The 20,772-nt window shown below is 39.4% G+C and overlaps 1 protein-coding gene and 1 pseudogene across 7 annotated transcripts in view; one reads left to right on the top strand and one right to left on the bottom strand.

Annotated features, from left to right (window-relative positions):
• The window catches only part of TASOR2 (transcription activation suppressor family member 2), a 93,828-nt gene that overhangs the window by 30,667 nt on the left and 42,389 nt on the right, over positions 1-20,772 (top strand). For 4 of the 6 annotated variants that reach the window (XM_079778785.1, XM_079778780.1, XM_079778783.1 and 1 more), the window contains exons 5-13: positions 6,476-6,567; positions 9,925-10,062; positions 10,191-10,315; positions 10,398-10,417; positions 10,515-10,614; positions 12,804-12,904; positions 15,459-15,562; positions 18,496-18,568; positions 18,668-18,730. In XM_079778785.1, the coding sequence (XP_079634911.1) occupies positions 6,476-6,567; positions 9,925-10,062; positions 10,191-10,315; positions 10,398-10,417; positions 10,515-10,614; positions 12,804-12,904; positions 15,459-15,562; positions 18,496-18,568; positions 18,668-18,730 (816 nt within the window). The remainder of the gene's footprint in view (positions 1-6,475; positions 6,568-9,924; positions 10,063-10,190; positions 10,316-10,397; positions 10,418-10,514; positions 10,615-12,803; positions 12,905-15,458; positions 15,563-18,495; positions 18,569-18,667; positions 18,731-20,772) is intronic. The other 2 variants (XM_079778782.1, XM_079778784.1) reach the window with 1 other exon arrangement.
• LOC307104747 (nascent polypeptide-associated complex subunit alpha-like) lies at positions 12,939-15,322 on the bottom strand (annotated as a pseudogene). Its single transcript has one exon. The product of its transcript is annotated as a nascent polypeptide-associated complex subunit alpha-like (transcript).

Genomic DNA, 20,772 nt, shown 5'->3' on the forward strand with positions numbered 1-20,772 from the left:
CCTTCTAATTTATTTTCAATGTGCACGAATCCGTGCGCTGGGCCTCTAGTATGTCTGGTAAATAATTAAGTACATACTACATTTTGAGCTATGATGTGGCTACAATGGTGAACAAAACAAATATAACCCCTGTTTTACTAGAATTTACAGTGTAGCAGAATAAGCTGCTTGAAGACAGGGACCTTATTTTATTTCCCTTTGTGTCACAGCTGCCTAGCACAGACCTACCATATAGTAAACCTTGGTACATGTTATTAAATAAGAGTATAATAGTCCCCCTTATCTGCAGTTTCACTTTTTCATGATTTCCGTTACCTGCTGTCAAATGAGAAATTCTAGAAATAAGCAGTTCCTAAGTTTTAAATTGCACCATTCTGAGCAGCATGACGAAATCTTGTGCCATTCCACCCATGACATGTATCGTCACTTTGTCCAGCATCTCCACACTGTATATGCTCCCCGCCCATTAGTCACTTTGTAGCCCTCTCATTTATTAGATCGGCTGTCACGGTATCATAATGCTTGTGTTCAAATAACCCTTATTTGACTTCATAATGGCCCCAAAGCTAAGAGTAGTGATATCAGCAATTCAGATATACCAAAGAGAAGCCCTAAAATGCTTCCTTTAAGTGAGAAGATGAAAGTTCTTGATTTAATAAAGAAAAAAAATTATATGCTGAGGTTGCTAAAATCTATGATAAGAGCAAATACTCTATTTGTGAAAAGGGACAAAACAATTATTGCTAGTTTTGCTGTCACACCTCAAACTGCAAATGTTATAGGCAGTGAATAAGTGCTTACTTAAGATGAAAAAAGCATTAAAGTTGTGGGTGGGAGACATGAACAGAAAACTTGTTTCAATCGATGGGACTGTCTTGTGCAAGAAAGCATTTAGCCTATATGAAGACTGCAGCAAGGGACCCCCTGTAATGAGTGGCACCAAGCCATTTACTGCAAGTAAGGAATGGTTACACTGATTCAAGAATAGGTTTGGACTTAAATTTTTAAAAATTACTGAAGAGGCTACATCAGCCTGTGAAGGATCTGCTGCCACATTTCCAGAAAAGTTGAAGAAGTTGATTAAGGGAAAAGGATACCATCCAAAGTAAACCTTCAGTTTTGATGAAACCGGACTTGTCTGGAAGAAGATGCCCAATAGAACCCACATTTATAAAAATGCATAGTAGCCACCAGGGTATAAAACATGAAAGGACAGATTAACTCTAGTATGATGTGGTAATGCTGCAGGGCCTGTGATAAAGCCAGGTATGGTGTGCAGAGCCAAGAACCCCACATGCTTTCAAAAACAAAGAAAAATTATCTGCCTGTGTTCTAGCAACATAATCATAAAATGTGGGTGGTAGCCATCTTGTTTATGGAATGGTTCCACCATTTACATCACTAGAAGAAGGGTGAGTAATTCCATACCTTGGAGACAGGTTTGGTTCCAGAGACTATCTCAATAAAGCGAGGCATAAATTTTTTTGTTTCCCAGTACATATAAGCGGTGATGAATTATTCTCTCTAATCATTGATATTTCTATCTCTCTCTCCCTCTCCCTTCCTCTCTGAAATCAATAACAATATATTTTTTAAAAATCGCTCTCTTTTTGTCATCCATAAGAAGCAACTCATCTGTTAAAGTTTTATCATGAGATTGCAGTGATTCAGGCTGTATTTCTAATTCTAGTTCACGAGCTGTTTTCACATCTGGAATTACTTCCTCTACTGAAGTCTTCAACTCTCAAGTCATCCATGAGGATTGCAATAAAATTCTTTCAAACTCCTGTTAATATTGATATTCTGACTTCTTGCCATGCACCACAAAAAATTTTAATGACATCTAAAATGGTGAATTCTTTCTAGAGGTTATTAATTTACTTTGCCCAGATCCATCAAAAGGAATCACTATGGCAGCTATAGCCTTATAAATGTATTTCTTTTTCCCCCCATCTGTTCAAAAAGTTCTATTGGACAACTCAGCTCCAGTACCTAACTTACAAAGCTACAAAATATATTTGTTAAATAAGAAGATTTGAAAGTTAAAATTAATCTTTGGTTCATGATCAGCAGAATGGATGTTGTGTTAGCAGGCATGAAAATAATAATAATCTCATTGTACGTTTCCATCAGAGCTTTTGGTGACCAGGTGTATTGTCAATGAGCAGTGACATTTGGAAAGGAATCTTTTTTTTCTGAGCAGTATGTCTCAATAGTGTGCTTAAAATATTCAGTAAAACGTGTTTTAAACTGTTTTCTAGGCATTGTTGTTTCAGTTATAGAGCACACGAAGAGTAGATTTAGCATAATTCTTAAGGGCCCTATGATTTTTCAGGATGATAAATGAGCTTTGGCTTCAACTTAAAGTCACTAGCTGCATTAACCCCTAGCAAGACAATCAACCTGTCCTTTGAAGTTTTGAAGCCAAGCATTACCTTCTACTCTCTTGCTATGAAAGTCCTAGATGGCATCTTCCTCCAATATAAGGCTGTTTAATCTACATTAAAAATCTATTATTTAGTGTAGCCACCATCGTTAATTATCTTTGCTAGATCTTCTGTACAACTTGCTGCAACTTCATCAGTGCTTCCTGCTTCATCTTGCACTTCTAGTTGTTGTTGTTAATCCTCACCCAGGGATATTTTTTCCCATTGATTTTTAGAGAGAGTGAAAGGGAGGGGGAGAGACAGAGAGAGAAACAATTGATGTGAGACACATCAATTGCTTCCCTCCTGAATGTGCCCTGACCTGGGGCTGGGGATTGAGCCTGCGACTTAAGGTATGTGCCCTTAACCTGAATTGAACCCAAGGCCCTTCAGGCCACAGGCCTACGCTCTAACCACTGAGCAACAAGCTAGAGCTCATCTTGCACTTTTATGTTAAGGAGACAGCTTCTTAAAACTCATGAACTGTCCTCTCTGCTAGCCCAACTTTTCTGCAGCCTCCTCACCTCTCTCAACCTTCATAGAATTGAAGAAAGTTTAGGGTCTTGCTCTTTATGCCTTGGCATAAGGGAATGTTGTGACTGGTTTAATTTTCTACCCAGACCACTAAAACTTTCTCCTTATCATCAATAAGGCTAATTCGCTTTCTTATCTTTTCTGTGTTCACTGAAACATATAAATATATATATATTTGTAATACATTTTTATTGTTGTTGGTTGTTTTTTTTGTTTTGTTTTTTAGAGGGAGAGAGGGAGAGAAGATAGACACATCTATGATAGAGAAACATCGATAGGTTGCCTTCTGCACGCCCCCTACTGGGGATCGAGCCTGCAACCCAGGCATATGCCCTGATTGGGAATCAAACCAGCAACCTTTTGATGCATGGGATGGTGTTCAATCTAGTGAGCCACACTGACTGGGCTGGAGTTTTTTCTTTGTTGTTTTTTGTTTTTTTTTGTTTTTTTTTTTAGTTTCATTTTTAATTTTCTTATGCATTCACCACTTGGCTAATTGTTTGGTGCAAGAGGTCTATCTTTGCTTTTGACATGCCTCCTCAGCTTAATCATTTCTAACTTTTGATTTAAAGTGAGAGATGTGTGACTCTTCCTTTCATTTGAAAACTTAGAGGCCATTATAGGATTATTGGCCTAATTTCCATATTGTTGTGTCAGGGAACAGGGAGGCCTGAGTGGAGAGGGAGAAAAATGGGGAACAGCTGGCCAGTGGAGCAGTCAGAACACACACATTTATCAAGTTCACTGTGTTATATGGGCATGGTTTGTGGTGCCCTAAAACAATTACAATAGTAATATCAAATATCACTGATCACAAATAAACAACAAATCTATACTAATAAAAGGGTAATATGCTAATTAGACTGGGAGACCGGACGTCCTTCCAGACAAAGCCATGGTGGCAGGGCCAAGGCAGAGGTGGTTAGGGGTGAGCAGGCTGGTGGGGGACGCAGTTGGGATGCGGCTAGGCCGGCTGGGGGGGGCCATTGGGGGGCGGCCAGGCCAGCAGGGGGGTTAGTGAGGGATGACCAAACAACTGAACAGCAGGCTGCATGGGGTGACCAGGCTGGCAGGGGGGCAATTGGGGGGGGACAGCCAGGCAAGCAGGGGGGCAGTAGGGAGGCCGGCAGGGGAGAGCAGTTGGGGGCGAGATCAGGCCGACAGGGAGAGGGCAGTTGGGGGCAACTAGGCCAGCAGGGGGGCAGTTGGGGGTGACCAGGCTGGCGGGGGGGGGGGGGCAGTTAGGGGCAACCAGGCTGGCAGGGGGGCCAGTTAGGGGCAATCAGGCAGGCAGGCAGATGAGCAGTTAGGAGCCAGCCATCCCAGATTGTGAGAGGGATGGATCAGGCCTAAACCGACAGTTGGACATCCCCCGAGGGGTCCCAGAATGGAGATGGTGCATGCTGGGCTGAGGGGTTGTACCCCTCCCTCCCCCCCCCTCCATGTACGAATTTCGTGCTATAGGGTGGGATAAAAGTAGGTTTACAGTTGTTTGTATAGAAAATAATATAATAATACTAGTGGGATCGGGCCTAAACCAGCAGTCAGACATCCCTCTTGCAATCTGAGACCGCTGGCTCCTAACCACTAACCTGCCTGCCTGCCTGATCACCCTAACTGCCTCTGCCTGCCTGCCTGATTGCCTCTAACTGCCCTCCCCTGCCGTTCTAATCTCGCCCCAACTGCTCCCCCTGCTAGCCTGATCTCGCCCCCAACTTCCTCTGCCTGCCTGATCACCCCTAACTGCCCTCCCCTGCTGGCCTGATTTCGCCCCCAACTGCCCTCACCTGCCGGCCTGGTCTCTGCCTCTCTTTGTTTTTCTCAGCAGTCTTCCAGGCCTCCCTGTCTCCCTCTTCCTCTTTCTCGGCTGGGACGGGGCAGGGCCAGTGGGGGCCTCTCCACCCTCTGCCCACCCTCCCTTCCATCCAGGCCTCTTCAGGCCCAGTCTGTTTTGTTTCCTAATTCTGAGAGAGGCTCCGAGAGCAAGCTGGGAGGGAGGGGAAAAAAGGGAGAAAAAGCTGTGAGCTGGTGGGCGCTGTGTGTGTGTCTGTACATGTGTGGAGTTGTGAGTGAGTGTGAGTGCCAGCCCCTCCTCCCCTGTCCCCGTCTCCGCTGCCACAAGTTCCCACCCACCAGAGCCTGCTGCACATGCAGCCTGGGCATTAGGTCGAGCCTCCAATCGTTATGGATGTGACGAACCCAGGGTTTTTATATTAGGACAAAAATAAACTCTGTGTACATTCATGTATAACTGTAAACATCCTTTTGCCCCACTTTGTTTTGTAAGAATTAGCCAAAGTGTGACACAGAGACCCCAGGAGAGCACGTGCTGTTGGGAAAGTGGCACCAAAAGATTTTGTTCAGCCCTGCTGGTGCTTAGTGCTTGAGCATTGACCCATGAACCAGGAGGTCATGGTTAGGTTCCTGTGCAGTTTGCAGGTTTGATCCCCAATAGGGGGCATGCAGGAGACAGCCAATCAATGATTCTCATTATTTATGTTTCTATCTCTCTGTCCCTCTCCCTTCCTCTTTCTGAAATCAATAAAAACTTTTTTTTTTTTTTTTTAAGATTTTGGCCCGGCCTGAATTGCTCAGTGGTTGAGCATTAACCTATGAACCAGGAGGTCATGGTTCAATACCCAGTCAAGGCACAAGCCCAGATTGCGGGCTCGATCCCCAGTTTGGGGTGTGCAAGAGGCAGCCAATCAGTGATTCTCTCCCATCATTGATGTTTCTATTCTTTCCTCCCCTTTCCTCTCTGAAATTAAAAATAAATAAATAACGCACTTAAAAAAAAAGGTTTTGTTCAATGGAGGCTTGCCACAAACCTTCAATTTGTAAAAAGTACAATATCTGTGAAGCATGATAAAGCAAAGAGCAATAAAACAAGGTGTGGCTATGCAAGAAGATATTTTGAGAGCGGAAAGACCACATTTACATAATCTTTATTATGATGGTTCTATTATATTATCACTTATTGTTGTTAATCTCTTACTGTGCCTAATTTGTACATTAAACTTTATCATAGGTATATATGTAAAAAAACAGTACATAGGGTACAGTACTGTCCACAGTTTCAGGCTTCCACTGGGAGTCTTGGAAAGTATCCTCTGTAGATAAGGTGGGGTTACTATACTTACTAAGATTTTTTTTTTTTTTTTGGTAAAATAATAACTTGAGGATCAGATTACCATAGATCTTTTCACTGGATGATTACATGGAGAAAAAACAAACTTAGAATTTTCCAAAAGTGTGTGATACTTTGTTTTCCATTATTAGTACCCTAATAGAAAATTGGTTATAAATTAAATATGTTTTGTCTTAGCTCTAATGTTTCTATACCTTTAGAATAACTTAAAAAGTTTTTTTAAAGTAAGCAGTTTCAAAACAGTTTTTAATGTTGACTTTTATTTATCTTTTGTCTTGTTCAGCTAAGGGTAGACCTACATTGGAATTGTATATGTGTAAATAATATTTTAAAAGTGTAAATTAATCTATATTTTATGCTCTTATAGGTGTATACATTTCCAAATACTCAGACTATCTTCATGCAAGACCATGGTATCATGGGAAGTCTGGTTATATTATAATTTTTAATCTAATTAAGGTAAAGCCTATGTGTACTTTTGTATAATTTTTCTTTTTAAAAGTAAAGGTTATCAGTTGGTGATAATGTTCTTTGCAGATCATTTGCTAAACATAGTCCTCACCAAAAACAGCTATTCAATATCAGAAAATGAAATTGCTATTTCTGCTTTCCTTTAAAGACAAAGATTTTTTATTTATTTGCTATACTAGGGGACTGGTGCATGAAATTCGTGCACGGGGGGTGGGGGTGGGGATGGGGAGGGTCCCTCAGCCCGACCTGCACCCTCTCCAATCTGGGAGCCCTCAGGAGATGTCTTACTGACAACCTAGGCCTGCTCTCTGTGGACCTGCCTGCTTGATGCCAATGCAGGTCCTGGTATCTGCTATCTGTGGGGGCCTGCTTGCCCTTCGCCACCGGGGCCAGGGGCAAGCAGGGCCCTGGTGTCTGCTCTCTGGGGGGGGCCCTGCAGGGGACTGCTTGCCCCTCACTGCCATGGCCAGGGGCAAGCAGGGCCCTGCTGTCCGCTCGCTCGCTGTGGGGGATGTTCCCGCCCCACCCCCGGCTGCTCGCACACACACTGGCTTGGAGCTCCTGGGTCCTGGGGATGTTCCCGCCTCGCCCCTGGCCACTCGGCGCCTGCGCGCATAGGCCCAGAGTGGCTGGGGCATTCTGGGACCCCGGGTGCTCCGGGCCTACGTGCGGGCCTCCAGGCTCAGAGTGGCCTGGCTCCCGAGGACGCCCGTTCCCGGGACCCAGGCCGCTTGGTGCGTGTGCGCGCGCAGGCAGCCACTCTGCCCCCGGCTGCTCGGTGCCTGCATATGCAAGTTAACCCGCCATCTTTGTCGGGTTAATTTGCATACTCCCGATTGGCTTGTGGGTGTCGCGAAGTGACGGTCAATTTGCATCTTTCTCTTTTATTAGTGTAGATCAGTGGTCGGCAAACCTTGGCTCGCAAGCCACATGCGGCTCTTTGGCCCCTTGAGTGTTCTAACGCCACTTCTTCAAAATAGACTCGCCCAGGCCGAAAACTGACTTCTGCACATGGGCCACGAAGTTTCAATCGCACTGTACGTGCATGCCCGCACGTGGTATTTTGTGGAAGAGCCACACTCAAGGGGCCAAAGAGCCGCATGTTGCTCGCGAGCCGCAGTTTGCTGACCACTGGTGTAGATGATCTACATTTTTATAAAAAAACCTTAGAAGTAATACAAAAGGTACTCAGTGAAGTCTTCCTCTCACTCCTGTCCCACAATGCCACTTTTTAATAATATATGTTTATTGATTTCAAAGAGGAAGAGAGAGGGAGAGAGAGAGAAACATCAATGATGAGAAAGAATCATTGACTGGCTGCCTCCTGCACACCCCACACTAAGGATTGAGCCCACAACCTGGACATGTGACTGGGAATCAAACCGTGATCTCCTGGTTTACGAGTCGATGCTCAATCACTGAGCCACACCAGCCATGCCACAATGCCACTTTTTACACATTAAATAATAAAACAGGTAGCTGCTTCTAAAACAGTATACTTACAGTTAAAAGAGATGAATTTAGAAAACAACATTTGTTGTCTGATTTAAATTGTCACAATAAGAAATCTTTATTTTCTTTATCCCATTAAACATCCAGATCTTGTTTACATGTTTATGTGGCACCTATAACTTGATGATCTCAGAAATTCTTAAACACCCTTTAATAGTTCAATATGAGTAAATCTTGCAATTAGAATTTTCACTCAAGTAGTAGGAAAGCGCTGATTTTATAGGTTGGTGGACTTTTTGAGGGCATATTCTGTGGTCTTTTTTGTTGTTTCTGCTTTTGTTTTAGCTTTCTGAGTTCTTTGGTTATAAATATAACAGAACTGATTTTTTTAAAGAGAGTGTAAATATGTTATATTTCAAAATTTTGTCCCCAAGAACTAGAGGAAAATTAGTGTTGCACTGGCACACAATCGCTGCTTTTCCTTTCTTAGTCCTTCCTCTCTTGCTCGATGATAAGTACTATAATTCTGCTGTAGATAGTGTACCTGTCAGCTCAGGTAACAAATGTTTGGTTTTTTATTTATGTCAGATTGCCTTGCCATTGGTTTATGCCCCTGTATCCCCTCTCTGTTTGGTGGATATTGCTGTGTAGTTTTTCCTGCATGTTCTCAGCCCTCCTTACTGTTTACATTCTTTGGCTTCTTTGACCAAAGAATTGCCTTTCGTGGTCCTATAAATGAAGAGGCAGGATCTTAACAGCAAAAAAAAAAAACACACACAAAAAAAACATTTTTTAAATAATTAAATTCTTCTTGTAAAAATAAATTTGTAATCTCATCCTCATTTTGGTTTATATTTAGTATATTTTTATTTGTTCTATCTATGTCATCATGTTGTTAAAAACAGCTTTTAAAATCATGCTATTTCATGATATGAAATAAAAAAACTTGACGGCTTTTTTTCTTCTTTTTCTGGAAGACATGTAACCTTGATGAAGACAAGTCTATAATGGGAAATACTATTGACTGTAGTCAGGGCCAGTGCTCTGCTAAGCACTTAGTATATATATTTGCTACTTGCTTAATTTCTGGGTCCTGATGTAATAGATATATCTTGGTCTGTAATTTATGATTGATAACTTAATACTCAGTTTGAAAACTCATCTTTTGAAATTTTAGATTTCATTTGTCATCTTTTATGTTATAAGTCATTGAATAATCAATCTATTTGGTAAGCTATATAATTTTTATTTTAAAGAAATGGTTTTCTTGCCCTAGCCAGTTTGGCTCCGTGGTAGAGAGTTAGCCAAGAACCAAAGGGTCCTGAGTTCGATTCCAGTCAACGGCTCATATCTTGGTTGCAGGCTTGATCCCCAGCCTGGGGTGAACCAGTTGGTCGATATGTCTCTCTCACATCAATGTTTCTCTCTCTCTCTCTCTCTCTCTCTCTCTCTCTCTCTCTCTCTCTTTCCCCCTTCCCCACCCCCTCTCTCCTTCCGTTCCTCCTCCCCTCTCTCTCCCTCTTCCCCCCTCTCTTCCACTCTGTCTAAAAAAATCAATGGAAAAATAACCTTTGGTGAGGATTAACAAAAAAAAGGGGGGGGGGTCTCTTAAATGTGTATTCCTTTGATGTTGTGATAAAAGAAATGGACTTCTGTCTCAGAAAGATGCCCAAACATACCTGATTCTTAAATGCAATTTTAAGGGGTTCATGGATAGTTAAAACTATTTTTGGCCTTAAGAGATTATTTTCTAAGAACCATACTTCTAATTCTTAATAGTTAACTATTAGTTGAAATACATAGAAATCTTTATTCAGCTACTTATAAATGAATCCTAGAATAAGATTATTGCTATTTGAAAACATCTGATTAGTCTTAATACTTTCATTCTAGGGGAAAATCAAGTTTGTGTCTGAGAATTATACAACTAACTATATTAGCCCATCTTCTGGCTATGATTGCCATGTGGCTGCAAATACTAACAAGGTTTCTCACAAGACGAGTCATTTTCGCGCCTTTGAACTGAGTCAGGTATAAATCATTTCTAAGATACATTTCTGCCTCTAATGTGTTAAGTTTCCGTACTGGGTGGGTTGAAATCAACTTGGTGCATACGGAAATCTATAGTGCTACCCTGATTATAATTCTTTTTCTTTTAGTATTACCTGTATGAGCTTTCAGGCACCACTGTTACTGAGCGACCTAGACAGATTCACCCTTACGTAATTGTAGCTTTTCAGTACAAGGAACCTAAAAAGATGGCAGCACCAGCTCATAAAAGCATGTAAGTAATTATGTACATGTTTTATTTTACTGTATTTTTTTCCTTGGCTCTTATAAAATTGCCTTTTTTTTTTTTTTCCTAGACTTGAACTCAGTGAAAATGGTAAGGAATTACTTAATTGGTTCTTTTAGGTTTTTTAAGTAAATGTTTTGTTCATAAGTAAAATAATTTGTTTCTTTCTTACCCTCATTTCTTAAAGTTCTCATCTCCCCATGGAAAGGGAAATTAATTATTAAAGGCTGTCTGCTGTGTGACATAACTCTTTTGTCCTCTTATGGTACAGTGGTTCCCACCCAGCTGTAAGTACTGAATTTATATTCTTTACTACTGCTTGTATACTTTTTTTAAATTCTCATTTTGAGTTCTTGCTTGTTGGCACTGGTGTGAAATACAGCAGTTGTACTTGGTGTTAGATTACAGTACTTTTGGTCAGATGTATAGAGCATCTAGGACCATGGTACAGGAGACCTAAATTCATATCTAAATTCTAACCTTGGCCTTAAATAAATTTGTTTTATAATCTTTGACAACTCAGTTTTTAAATTTTAGTATTTTAATATATACATGGGAGAATGATTTGATACTAAAAGTTAGACTCCCACCCCCCCCCCAAAAAAATGGATTTGCCTAGGATAGATACAGCAAATTATAACCACTTAATTATATTACTGAGTCTTTATTAGATTTGCAGTATCTGACTAATATTCACATTGAGTTTTCTAGACTACTGTAGTATTAAATAGAGTAGCTGCTATATATTTACATTATAATATTTTCTTCTGGAGAATAATGAAGAACATTTCTGAAACTTTTTATGAAATTTTTTTTAATTTGGTCTTAATTTGTACTGAAAACTATTGATAGGTATATATAGTTTAATTGAAATATAAGATGAAAACTAGTGTGCTATCAGAATTTTTTTTCTATTGACCTTTTTTAAGGAGAGAGAAAGAGATTATAACCCATAGAATAAAGTAAGTATTCTGTGAATAAATAAATGAGAAAGTTCTTCCTCACTATAGAGTGCAACTAATAAGTGTAGACAGAATGATGGAATTACAAAATCATCATTGGTAACATCACAATAATCAGTGGACGCTTAAAATAGTAGGTGAAAGTTTGATGGTATTTACTTAACCTCACAGTATTTCCCCACAACTTATTAAATAATTACAAAGGGAAAAATACTGGTTTTACAATGGAAAAAAAAACCTGCAGATACTATCTTAACTAAGTGGTTAAGTTATCATCATCAGGGATGGAATTAACATTTCAGTGCATCACATCAGGAAACACATGAATAACACATATAATTTTTGTGGTATTCCTGCCACTCTAATCAGGAGGAAATAAATATACCAGGATTGAGACATTCTGCAAAATAAAGGGTTTATATTAAAAAATATCAAGTCATTAAAGAAGGACAAAGACTGTTCCTGCTTGAAGGAGACAAAACAGACATACCTAAATATAGTGTTTCATCCTGGATAGGACCTTGGACTACAAAATGTTTTTCTTTCATTATAAAGGACCTTAGTGAGATGGTTGGCAGAATAAGGTCTGTAGGTAAATTAATTGTATTATATCATTGTTAATTTCTTGATTTTGTTCATTGTTTTATGGTTGGATAAGGAAATGTCCTTTTTTAAGGACACACAGAAATATTTAAGAGAAAAGGCATCTATAAGTCTATAAATATTTCAAAATGAGTTTTAAAGAAGAAAAAAGAATTTAGGTGAAATGATACAAAAGTTTGGATGTGACATTGCCTGGTAGGCAATGCAATATTGTCAAAAGTTTTCAACACTTACATAGCAAAATCTCATTACAGTATGCATAATTCTTCCATATATCTGGATATTTTAGTTATACCAAAAATACATGTATTCAGAAAATGTGAACATATTTGCAGACCACAGTTTATGGGGTCATATATTTGAAAATGTATATTTATAAATATCTATATATATAAAAGCCCAGCAGCTGGAACGACTGGTCACTATGATGCACACTGCAGTGGCCAACTGGCCTGATCGGGGCCCCGATTGGCACTCCCCAACTGCCCACAGCCCCTCCCCCGGCCAGCCCCACCTCCAATAGGCCCCATCACCTCAATTGGGGATGGGGCTGGCTGGCCAACCTCCTGCATCCCCCCATCCCTGGCCAGCCCCCATAGGCCCCCACCCATCAGGGGCAGGGCCAGTTAACCTCCCTCGGCCCCTCCCCTCCACCTGCCCGGCTTGATCACCCCCCATTGGGGCCAGCCGGCTGGCCAGCCAGACCCCACCTGTGCACAAATTTGTGCACCCGGCCTCTAGTGTGTGTGAGTATATATATATTATTTGACCTGGAGTTTACCAATTTAAGAATTTTTTTTGTGGTTACAATATTTTTATTAGCATTTATATTAGAAAACCATATACTGCATATGAAGCTGTAGATAGTTTCAATGATTATTACATCACATGATATTGTTTTGTTTTTTTAGACCACATGAACTAGATTTTAAGTATGTAATGAAAGTGTCGTCTCTGAAAAAAAGACTACCAGAAGCTATCTTTAGAAAACAGAATTACATGGAGCAAAAAGGTTTGTTCAAATGTACAATGGGTCCTTGGGTTAAGTCAGAGATCCGTTCCTACCGCGCGATGTTACGTGATTTTCGCCGTAAGTCGGAACCCACCTACATAAGCACCTACGTCACTCACATGGAGCACATACACAGCAGTAATGAAGTAAAACAGTAAAAAAAATTTAAAAGAAAGATAACAATTCCTGACCTTTACTTGTGGTAAATAAATAATAAAAATCATAAAGCACATATGTATATACATACGTCGAAATGACGGAACTTTTTTTTTTTTTTATAAATGGGAGATGCAACATAACCACGAAACGACGTATGTCGAGTCCCATGTAACCAAAGGACTTCCTATAATGGTACACTGTGTATGTGCTGGGCTTTGTTCCAGTTATTTCCCCCTCTTATACACACACTTTTGTTTTGCCTTAAGTGATTCTTAAAAGGTTCATTTGTAAAAGTTGCAGAGTTGCTATGTGATTCGGTTTTTTGGAGGCCAACTAGAAACGGTGAAAAGTAGTTTCATCTAAGATTGCAAAATCTAGCTTTTTATTTTTTTAATCCCACAAGAAGCCATAACTTTATTAATGATAGAAACAGTACAAATTTCAAACCAAGCTGCAGTAACTCTTTTGAAACACACAAAAAGTGTCCTCCTTTTTAGATGGTTACATTGTTAATTCCATAATACCATTTACAGTATCATTACTGTTGTTCTTCAGGGCTCGGACTGCCTTTGCTCTTGACACATTTGCTTGTGACATGACCAATTCTATGTCCTTAACTTCCACACCTGTTTCATCAACCTCTTCCTCTTCACTCTCCTCTTGTACAGTTGGAGTCTGTGTGTTTTCTTCAATGTTTGAGACAGCTTCACCTTGAACTTTGAATTTCTCAGCAGCTGCTAGCTGCGCTTGCTGAGATAAATCCTCAATCTTGGCTTCCCCCAAAACTATGTAGGTATCTGAAGCAGGGCTCTTGTAGACATCTGGTTTTGTGATGATAAAGAGGATATTCTTAGATACCCTATTAACCCCTATGACCTGTCGAAGACCCAGTTTGGACATAGCCTTCCGTGCCTTCTTTTCACTCCAGCTCTGTTTTGCTTTACTGACTGGTTCTTCATCAATTTCAGCCGCCGCAGCCAGCTGAGCTTGTTGTGTGGTTGCCTGTGTGGAATCTTGTTCTTCGAGCTCTGGTACTGATTCATCACTGTCAGATTCTGTTCCAGACCCTGTCTCAGCCTGGGGCTGTGGCAACTATTGCTCTGTAGCAGGGACGGTTTCTGTGGCTTCACTGGGCATTTTGTGCAGGGAACGCGGAACCAGGATAGCGGCAGAAAGAGCCAAAGTCTAGCTTTAATCCTATATAATAAAAGCCCAACGACCAAATGGCTGAACGACCAGAACGACAGGTCAACCAGTCGCTATGACATGCACTGACCACTAGGGGGGCAGACGCTCCAACTGTAGGTTAGCTTGCTGCTGGGGTCCAGCAAATCGGGATTGAGCAAGATGGGCCGGACACGCCCTGGAGCCCTCCTGTGGCCCCTCCCCAGGTGGCCAACCTCCCGCATCCCTCCCCAGCCCCTATTGTGCACCGGTGGGGTCCCTCAGCCTGGCTTGTACCCTCTCGCAATCCAGGACCCCTTAGGGGATGTCAGAGAGCAGGTTTTGGCACAATTCTGCTCAACATAGGAACTGCTCCCTAATGGTCAGTGCGCTCCCACAGGAGGAGCGCTACTCAGCCAGAAGCCGGGCTCACGGCTGGTGAGTGCAGCGGTCGTGGCAGGAGCCTCTCCCACCTCTGTGAGGCGCTAAGGATGTGCGAGGGCTCCCAGACTGCAAGAGGGTACAGGCCAGGCTGAGGGACCACCCCCCCGCCCACCCAGTGCACGAATTTCATGCACCTCTAGTTGATTAATAAGATTATGTAAGTTTCAAGTGTGCTGTACTATAATGCATCATCTGTATATTGCATTGTTAGCTCATCACCCAAAGTTTAGTTATTTACTTAGAAGTGAAGGGGGGGAAGCAGAAAACCTGAGAAGGAAATTTCTCTATCATTTAGATTAATTCATGGAACATTGATGTTTATATTATTTATATAGTATTTATTTGCCTTGTTATACTAGTGTCAAGTAAAATGAAAGCATTGTTTTGAAATACTTTATACAGTAACTTTTTAATTTTTTTTTATATTGATTTCAGAGAGGAAGGGAGAGGGAAAGATAAAAACATCAGTGATGAAAGAGAATGATCTATCAGCTGTTGCCTGCATTCCCCCTTTTGGGGATCAAACCTGAAATCCTGGCATGTGTCCTGACCAGGAATTGAACTGTGACCTCCTGATTTATAGGTCGATGCTCATCACTGAGCCACACCAGCCGGACTATACAATATAACTTTTTTTTAAGGTGTTTTATAACCAAGGACATTGAATTATATATTTTTTAATTCTTAGTGTTTTGACTTTTTATTATATAAATGAATAAATTGGTTATTTTAAAAAACAAAATAGCATTTAAAATAAGAAATGTTCTGTTTTTCTGATTTTGTCCAGTGTGTTGCCAAGATATGTACTTCAATATGTATGAGGTGGAATTGTCAAACAAACAAGGGGACAAAATAGATAAACTAACCGAAGTCATTAAAAATAAGCAATTGGTAAGAATCAATTTAAAATAATTATTTTTTCCTTAAATTGAGAATTTGATAATCTAATTATTAGTTGCTGCATCTAGATTAAATTGTTTTAGCTTACTGAAAGGATTTTTATCCTTTAATTTTTATTGACATATTGATATAATATTTATTGACTGATCTTTTCATCTTCTTTGTATCTTAGTTTGTGTTTCACTAGTCAGTTTATACTCCTGATTTTAAGAATAAGAGGACAATTTTTCTCATTCTTTTGTGTGTGTTTTTTTGTTTTATGACAGAATTGAGTAGATCACAGTGTTTTTGCATTAATCAAAGGACCACTTGTGAAATAGTTCTTTAAAAGTGACCTGTGTCAATCCATAGGTTTAAAAGAGGGGGGGGGGGGGGAGTTGATGTTTCTACTGTTTTTGTAGTGTAGAAAGACTACTGAGAAATAAATAACATTGAAAGGCCCCTCTCTGTTATGTTACTCAGGGTTCCTCAGTGTCAGGGTAGGAATAGATGCTGATTCTATATTGAGTGATTTCTAAACATCCCAGAGGAGATGGTGTAAGTGTACGACAGTGACCAAACAAATTCTGAGCCTTTTAGTGACATGATGGACTGTCCCCTATAGTAGGTAGCAAAAAAATTAATAACTTAAAATCTAACATGTATAGCAGCTTTGAAGGTAAGCTTAAGTCTTAGGGATAGTGTCAGTTCACATACTTGAAGTTGCATGTAACAGAAACCCAAGCTGGCTTAAACAATAAAGGGATTTAATAGGCTTAACTTTTCAATTCTAGGTGTTAAGAGGGAGGAGGAAGTGGGGAATAGAGAGGGAGAGAGAGAGAGAAGGAGGGGGGAGGAGGAAGATAGAGCAGGAAGGGAAGGGGAGGAAGGGGAAGAGAGAGATCTGCACATCTCTCAATCAGTAACTGCAAAGGGAATGGACTACACTAATTAGCTCAGACCATTCAGAGCCCACCTTCCAGAACTGGGTATGAGGTTAGTTCCACCCAATCTACAGAGAGTGGTGCCCCACAGCAAAAACTGTTGGAATGGGCGACATTGGATGCTGAGTGGATAGCTATCTACTATAGGGTTGTAGGCTATGGTTTTTAAAGTACCATAGTCCATTTATATTTGGAAATTAAAAGGAATAAAGTCCAAATTTACTTTCAAAAAATGCATTCATGAAGGGAGTACTTGTGAGTGCTTATAGCAGGGCTGGGGAACCTTTTTTCTGCCAAAGGCCATTTGGATATTTATAACATCATTCGAGAGTCATACAAAATTTATCAACTTAAAAATTAGCTTGCTATATTTGGTCAAACATTTAATTAACTCACTCCTAAAGCCTTGGCAGGGCCAGCCCAAATGATTTCTTGTGCCTTATATGGCCCTTGGGCCAGACGTTCCCCACCCCTGGCTTATAGTACAGTATTGAAAATAATAGAGACTTGGTGCAGAACTTGGCTTTGATTGAAACCCGTTTAGTAATAATAATTAGTTATAGGAATTACATATCACTTAAGGTTCTTTCTCCTCAGTACTCTATGCTTTTCTTGCTTCATATACTGTATATTTTTACTCTATTTGCACATATTTTTGGAAGATAGAAATGTATGGTTTTAAGTAAATAGGGATTTTATTTTTCATCTATTTTAAAAAACTAAAATGCAAAACAGTGTAGAGGCTAATTATTTGTCACTTTCACTTTTTACATCAATCGAAAATGAAACAAGAATTATACCTCTTTGCAACTTAATAGATGCCAAAGTTATGGGTATATGTAGTTATTGGTATATGTATTCAGTAATTCTTGAGTGCTTACTAGGTGCCAGAAGCAAAAATAGAAAATAGTCCCTACCATCAAGGAACTTAAAAGACTGTGGAAAGACAAAAATGTCAACTATCAAATACATAAGGGCAGTAATAGAAGTTATAAAAACTTGTAACAGTGAATTGTCAGTATCATAACTTAGTTCTAATATAATTAGAAAATTATTTTTTCATACTTGAAGTGTTTATTGATTAATTTATCAATTTGCCATATTTTTAGGTTTCTGACCTATCAGTTTTTTTAATAGAATGTTTTATCACTTTATAAAACAATATATTTTTAGTTTGGTGTGGTTTTTTTTTTAACTTAAAAAAATTATTCATGAGCATTGGCTTTAGAAATGATGCATAATGGAAAAGAGGAGCTGTTATTTTCATAATTTAGAGTGATAGCTTTTAAATAACTTGCCATGATCTGGGGACAAAATTTCCCCAATTTACTGTAAACATTAACATTTTAAAGGTTGTTTGTTTGGGAGTTGGTTTTTGTTTTGTTTTATTTTTGCTCAAGATTCCACTGAACACTGTGGTGGAGGAAAAAAAAGAGAAAAAATTATTTTCATCTGCATGTTTTCATTGCCGCATAAGCTAATTATGTTATTTTCTATTATTTTTTATCTCTCGGATGCTGTAGAAAGGATTCTTTTTATTACATAGAATCTTCCAGAATTCCTAGTTCTGGGATTCTATGACATGTTGTATATAAACACGAGCTTTAAGATGCCAATCATAGGCCTGATTTACCTTAAATTTGTAGTGGCTAAATGGTAACAGATTGACTATTTAGGCATCAGTATAAAATATCAAGCATCTTATTAAAAAAATGAAATTACTCTTTTCTGATAGGTTTGTTTTGTAGTTGAAAACTACCCTAAAACTAACCCTTGATGTTCTAGTTACTATATATAGTCCTAACAGGGCCAAGATTATTTGAGTGTTAAGGAACTTGCAGTTTCTGATACTAAAGGCAAAATTCTCCTGATTTCCATAAACACTGACATTTCAAATTTTTTACTTATTTGTTTGTTTATTTTTCATGAGCTCAAAATTTACTGAATTAGTGGTGTGGTAGAGGGAGGGGAGGAATTGACTCTTTTTTTTTTATGTTTAAGGCACTCATCAAATGCTTAGAAGATAGAGAGGTTTTCATTTTACTTACATCATCAGCCTTCATTTCAGAAACAAGTAAGGACAACTTTTTAAAAACACTATTTATTTTGAATGTTTACTTTTGTTTTATAAGGTCAGCAACCTAACTTTTCTTCTGATTTTCATCCTGTATAGATTTTGAAGATGAGCAGATGGCTCTACATGGATTACATTTATTCCATTCATCCTTGTCAGCAGGTAAGGGCACAGTGACTTCTAGTTTACTAAATCTGTCGCATATTTTTCCATCCTCATCATGCTTAACCTCTCAACCCTGGTAACTAATGTAGTTTATTTCTTTAAATAACTCTTCCTTTAATCTCTCTGGCTGATTCTTCTTTGTCCCCTTTTCAGGCTTAGCCTTTCCTCTAAGCTTCACACCCAGATATCCACCTGTTTATTGACTTTTTCACTTAAGATGTCTCAGGTGTTCCTCAAATTCAGCATTATTCAAAACTGAATATTTGGTATTGAACAATAATAGGAGAATACTACTGTAATAACTGTATATGGTGACAGATGGTTAGTAAACTTAATGGTGATCGCTTTGTAAGGTATATAAATGTTGAATCACTATGTTGTATACCTGAAACTAATATAATAATCACAATCAACTATAATTAAAATTTAATTTAAAAATAGCCCTAGTCGGTTTGGGTCAGTGGATAGAGTGGCGGCCTGCAGACTGATAAAAATAAATTAAAAATTCATCTTTTAAAAAACCTGCAGCTTGGCCGGCATGGCTCAGTGGTTGAGCATCAGCCTGTGAACCAGGTCACAGTTCGATTCCCGTCCAAGGCACATGCCAGGGTTGTGCTCGATCCCAGTGTGGGGCGTGCAGAAGGTAGCCAGTCAGTGATTTTCATCATTCATGTTTCTGTCTCTCTCTCCCTCTCCCTTTCTCTCTGAAATCAATAAAAAATATACATATTTTTTAAACCTGCAATAGCGAGGAGATAACTTTTATAATAGTCTACCAACTAAGTAGGACTCAAGGTCTTCATAGTTGTAGTTCTCTGTGTGGACTACTTTCCTCCTTCCCTTTTATTGGGTGGTGTTTACCCCCATAGGGCAAAAAAATATTACTCAAACAATATATAAACAGATACATAGTTTATCTGTAGTATTAAAATTTTGGGGATAATGAATAAAATCAGGTAAAGCTCTGACCTAGTCCAATCTGTTACTCAGGTCTGTCAGGTGTCAATTTAAATACCACTATTGATTCCCATCCTCATTCTGACCTCAGTAAGAACCCTAGGCTTATCATCAATTGAATTTAAACATTTGTTTGTATATGATTTAATGCCTGCCTTTCTTGTATTCTACTGTATGCCTATGGCCTAGCAGTGCCAGGCACATAAAAAATAATAAATGTTTGCTGAATAATAAAGTAAATGAGTCATTTATTTTTGTTATATGAGGAAATTTTCCTCCTTATTTTATAATCACATTCTATATTTAAACATAAAATTGTGTATAGCATTTATAAAGCTATAACCAATGTAAAAATGTTTTTAAAGTTGATTTTTTTAAAAATCTTTATTCAGGTTATTTACAGATGTCCCTCTTTTTTTCTCCCATAGCGCCCCTCCACCCAGTTCCCACCCCACCCTGAAAGAAAGCCGCCCCTGTATTCCTGTCCCGATGCCAGACAGTCCAGTTTCTCCCCGTATATGTCTGGGTCCCCCCGTGTCTTGCCCGGCCCTGGAGCTCCCTCCCAATTAAGAAAGCGGCACACCCGGGTGCCAGCCTGTTCAGCGCCTCCGCACCTCCTACCAGTCTCAGTGCACTTGCTTCTTTACTTCTCTAGTTGTGGTACTTCCACTCAGCCAGCTTTCCTGCGGTTCTGGATGATAGTTATTCTGTATTTTAGTTGTAATTTTGATGTGGTTGTGGGAGACAGCAAGTACAGGTGTTTACCTAGGCCGCCATGTTGGTTCTCTCCCAAAGTTGATTTCTTAACATTGTACATATTCACTTACCCAAAGCAGAGAACTGCACTGTCTTGGGCATCACTTCTCTGTACTAAAGCAAAATATTACCAGTTATAACAACGTAATGCTGTTTGCATTTTGTAAGCATCTACTATGTCAGGTATTGTGCTAAGTATACAGTTACTGATTTAGCTGCCCTTACAATAGCTATTCTTATTATTTCAAAGATGAGGAAACTGAGACTTAAGCTTGCCCACGATCAAACAACTAACTCTCTACCTGGCTTCTAATTTTTATCCCATA

Source organism: Cnephaeus nilssonii, assembly GCF_951640355.1.
Source record: "Cnephaeus nilssonii genome assembly, chromosome: 1".
NCBI classification, from domain to species: Eukaryota; Metazoa; Chordata; class Mammalia; order Chiroptera; family Vespertilionidae; genus Cnephaeus; species Cnephaeus nilssonii.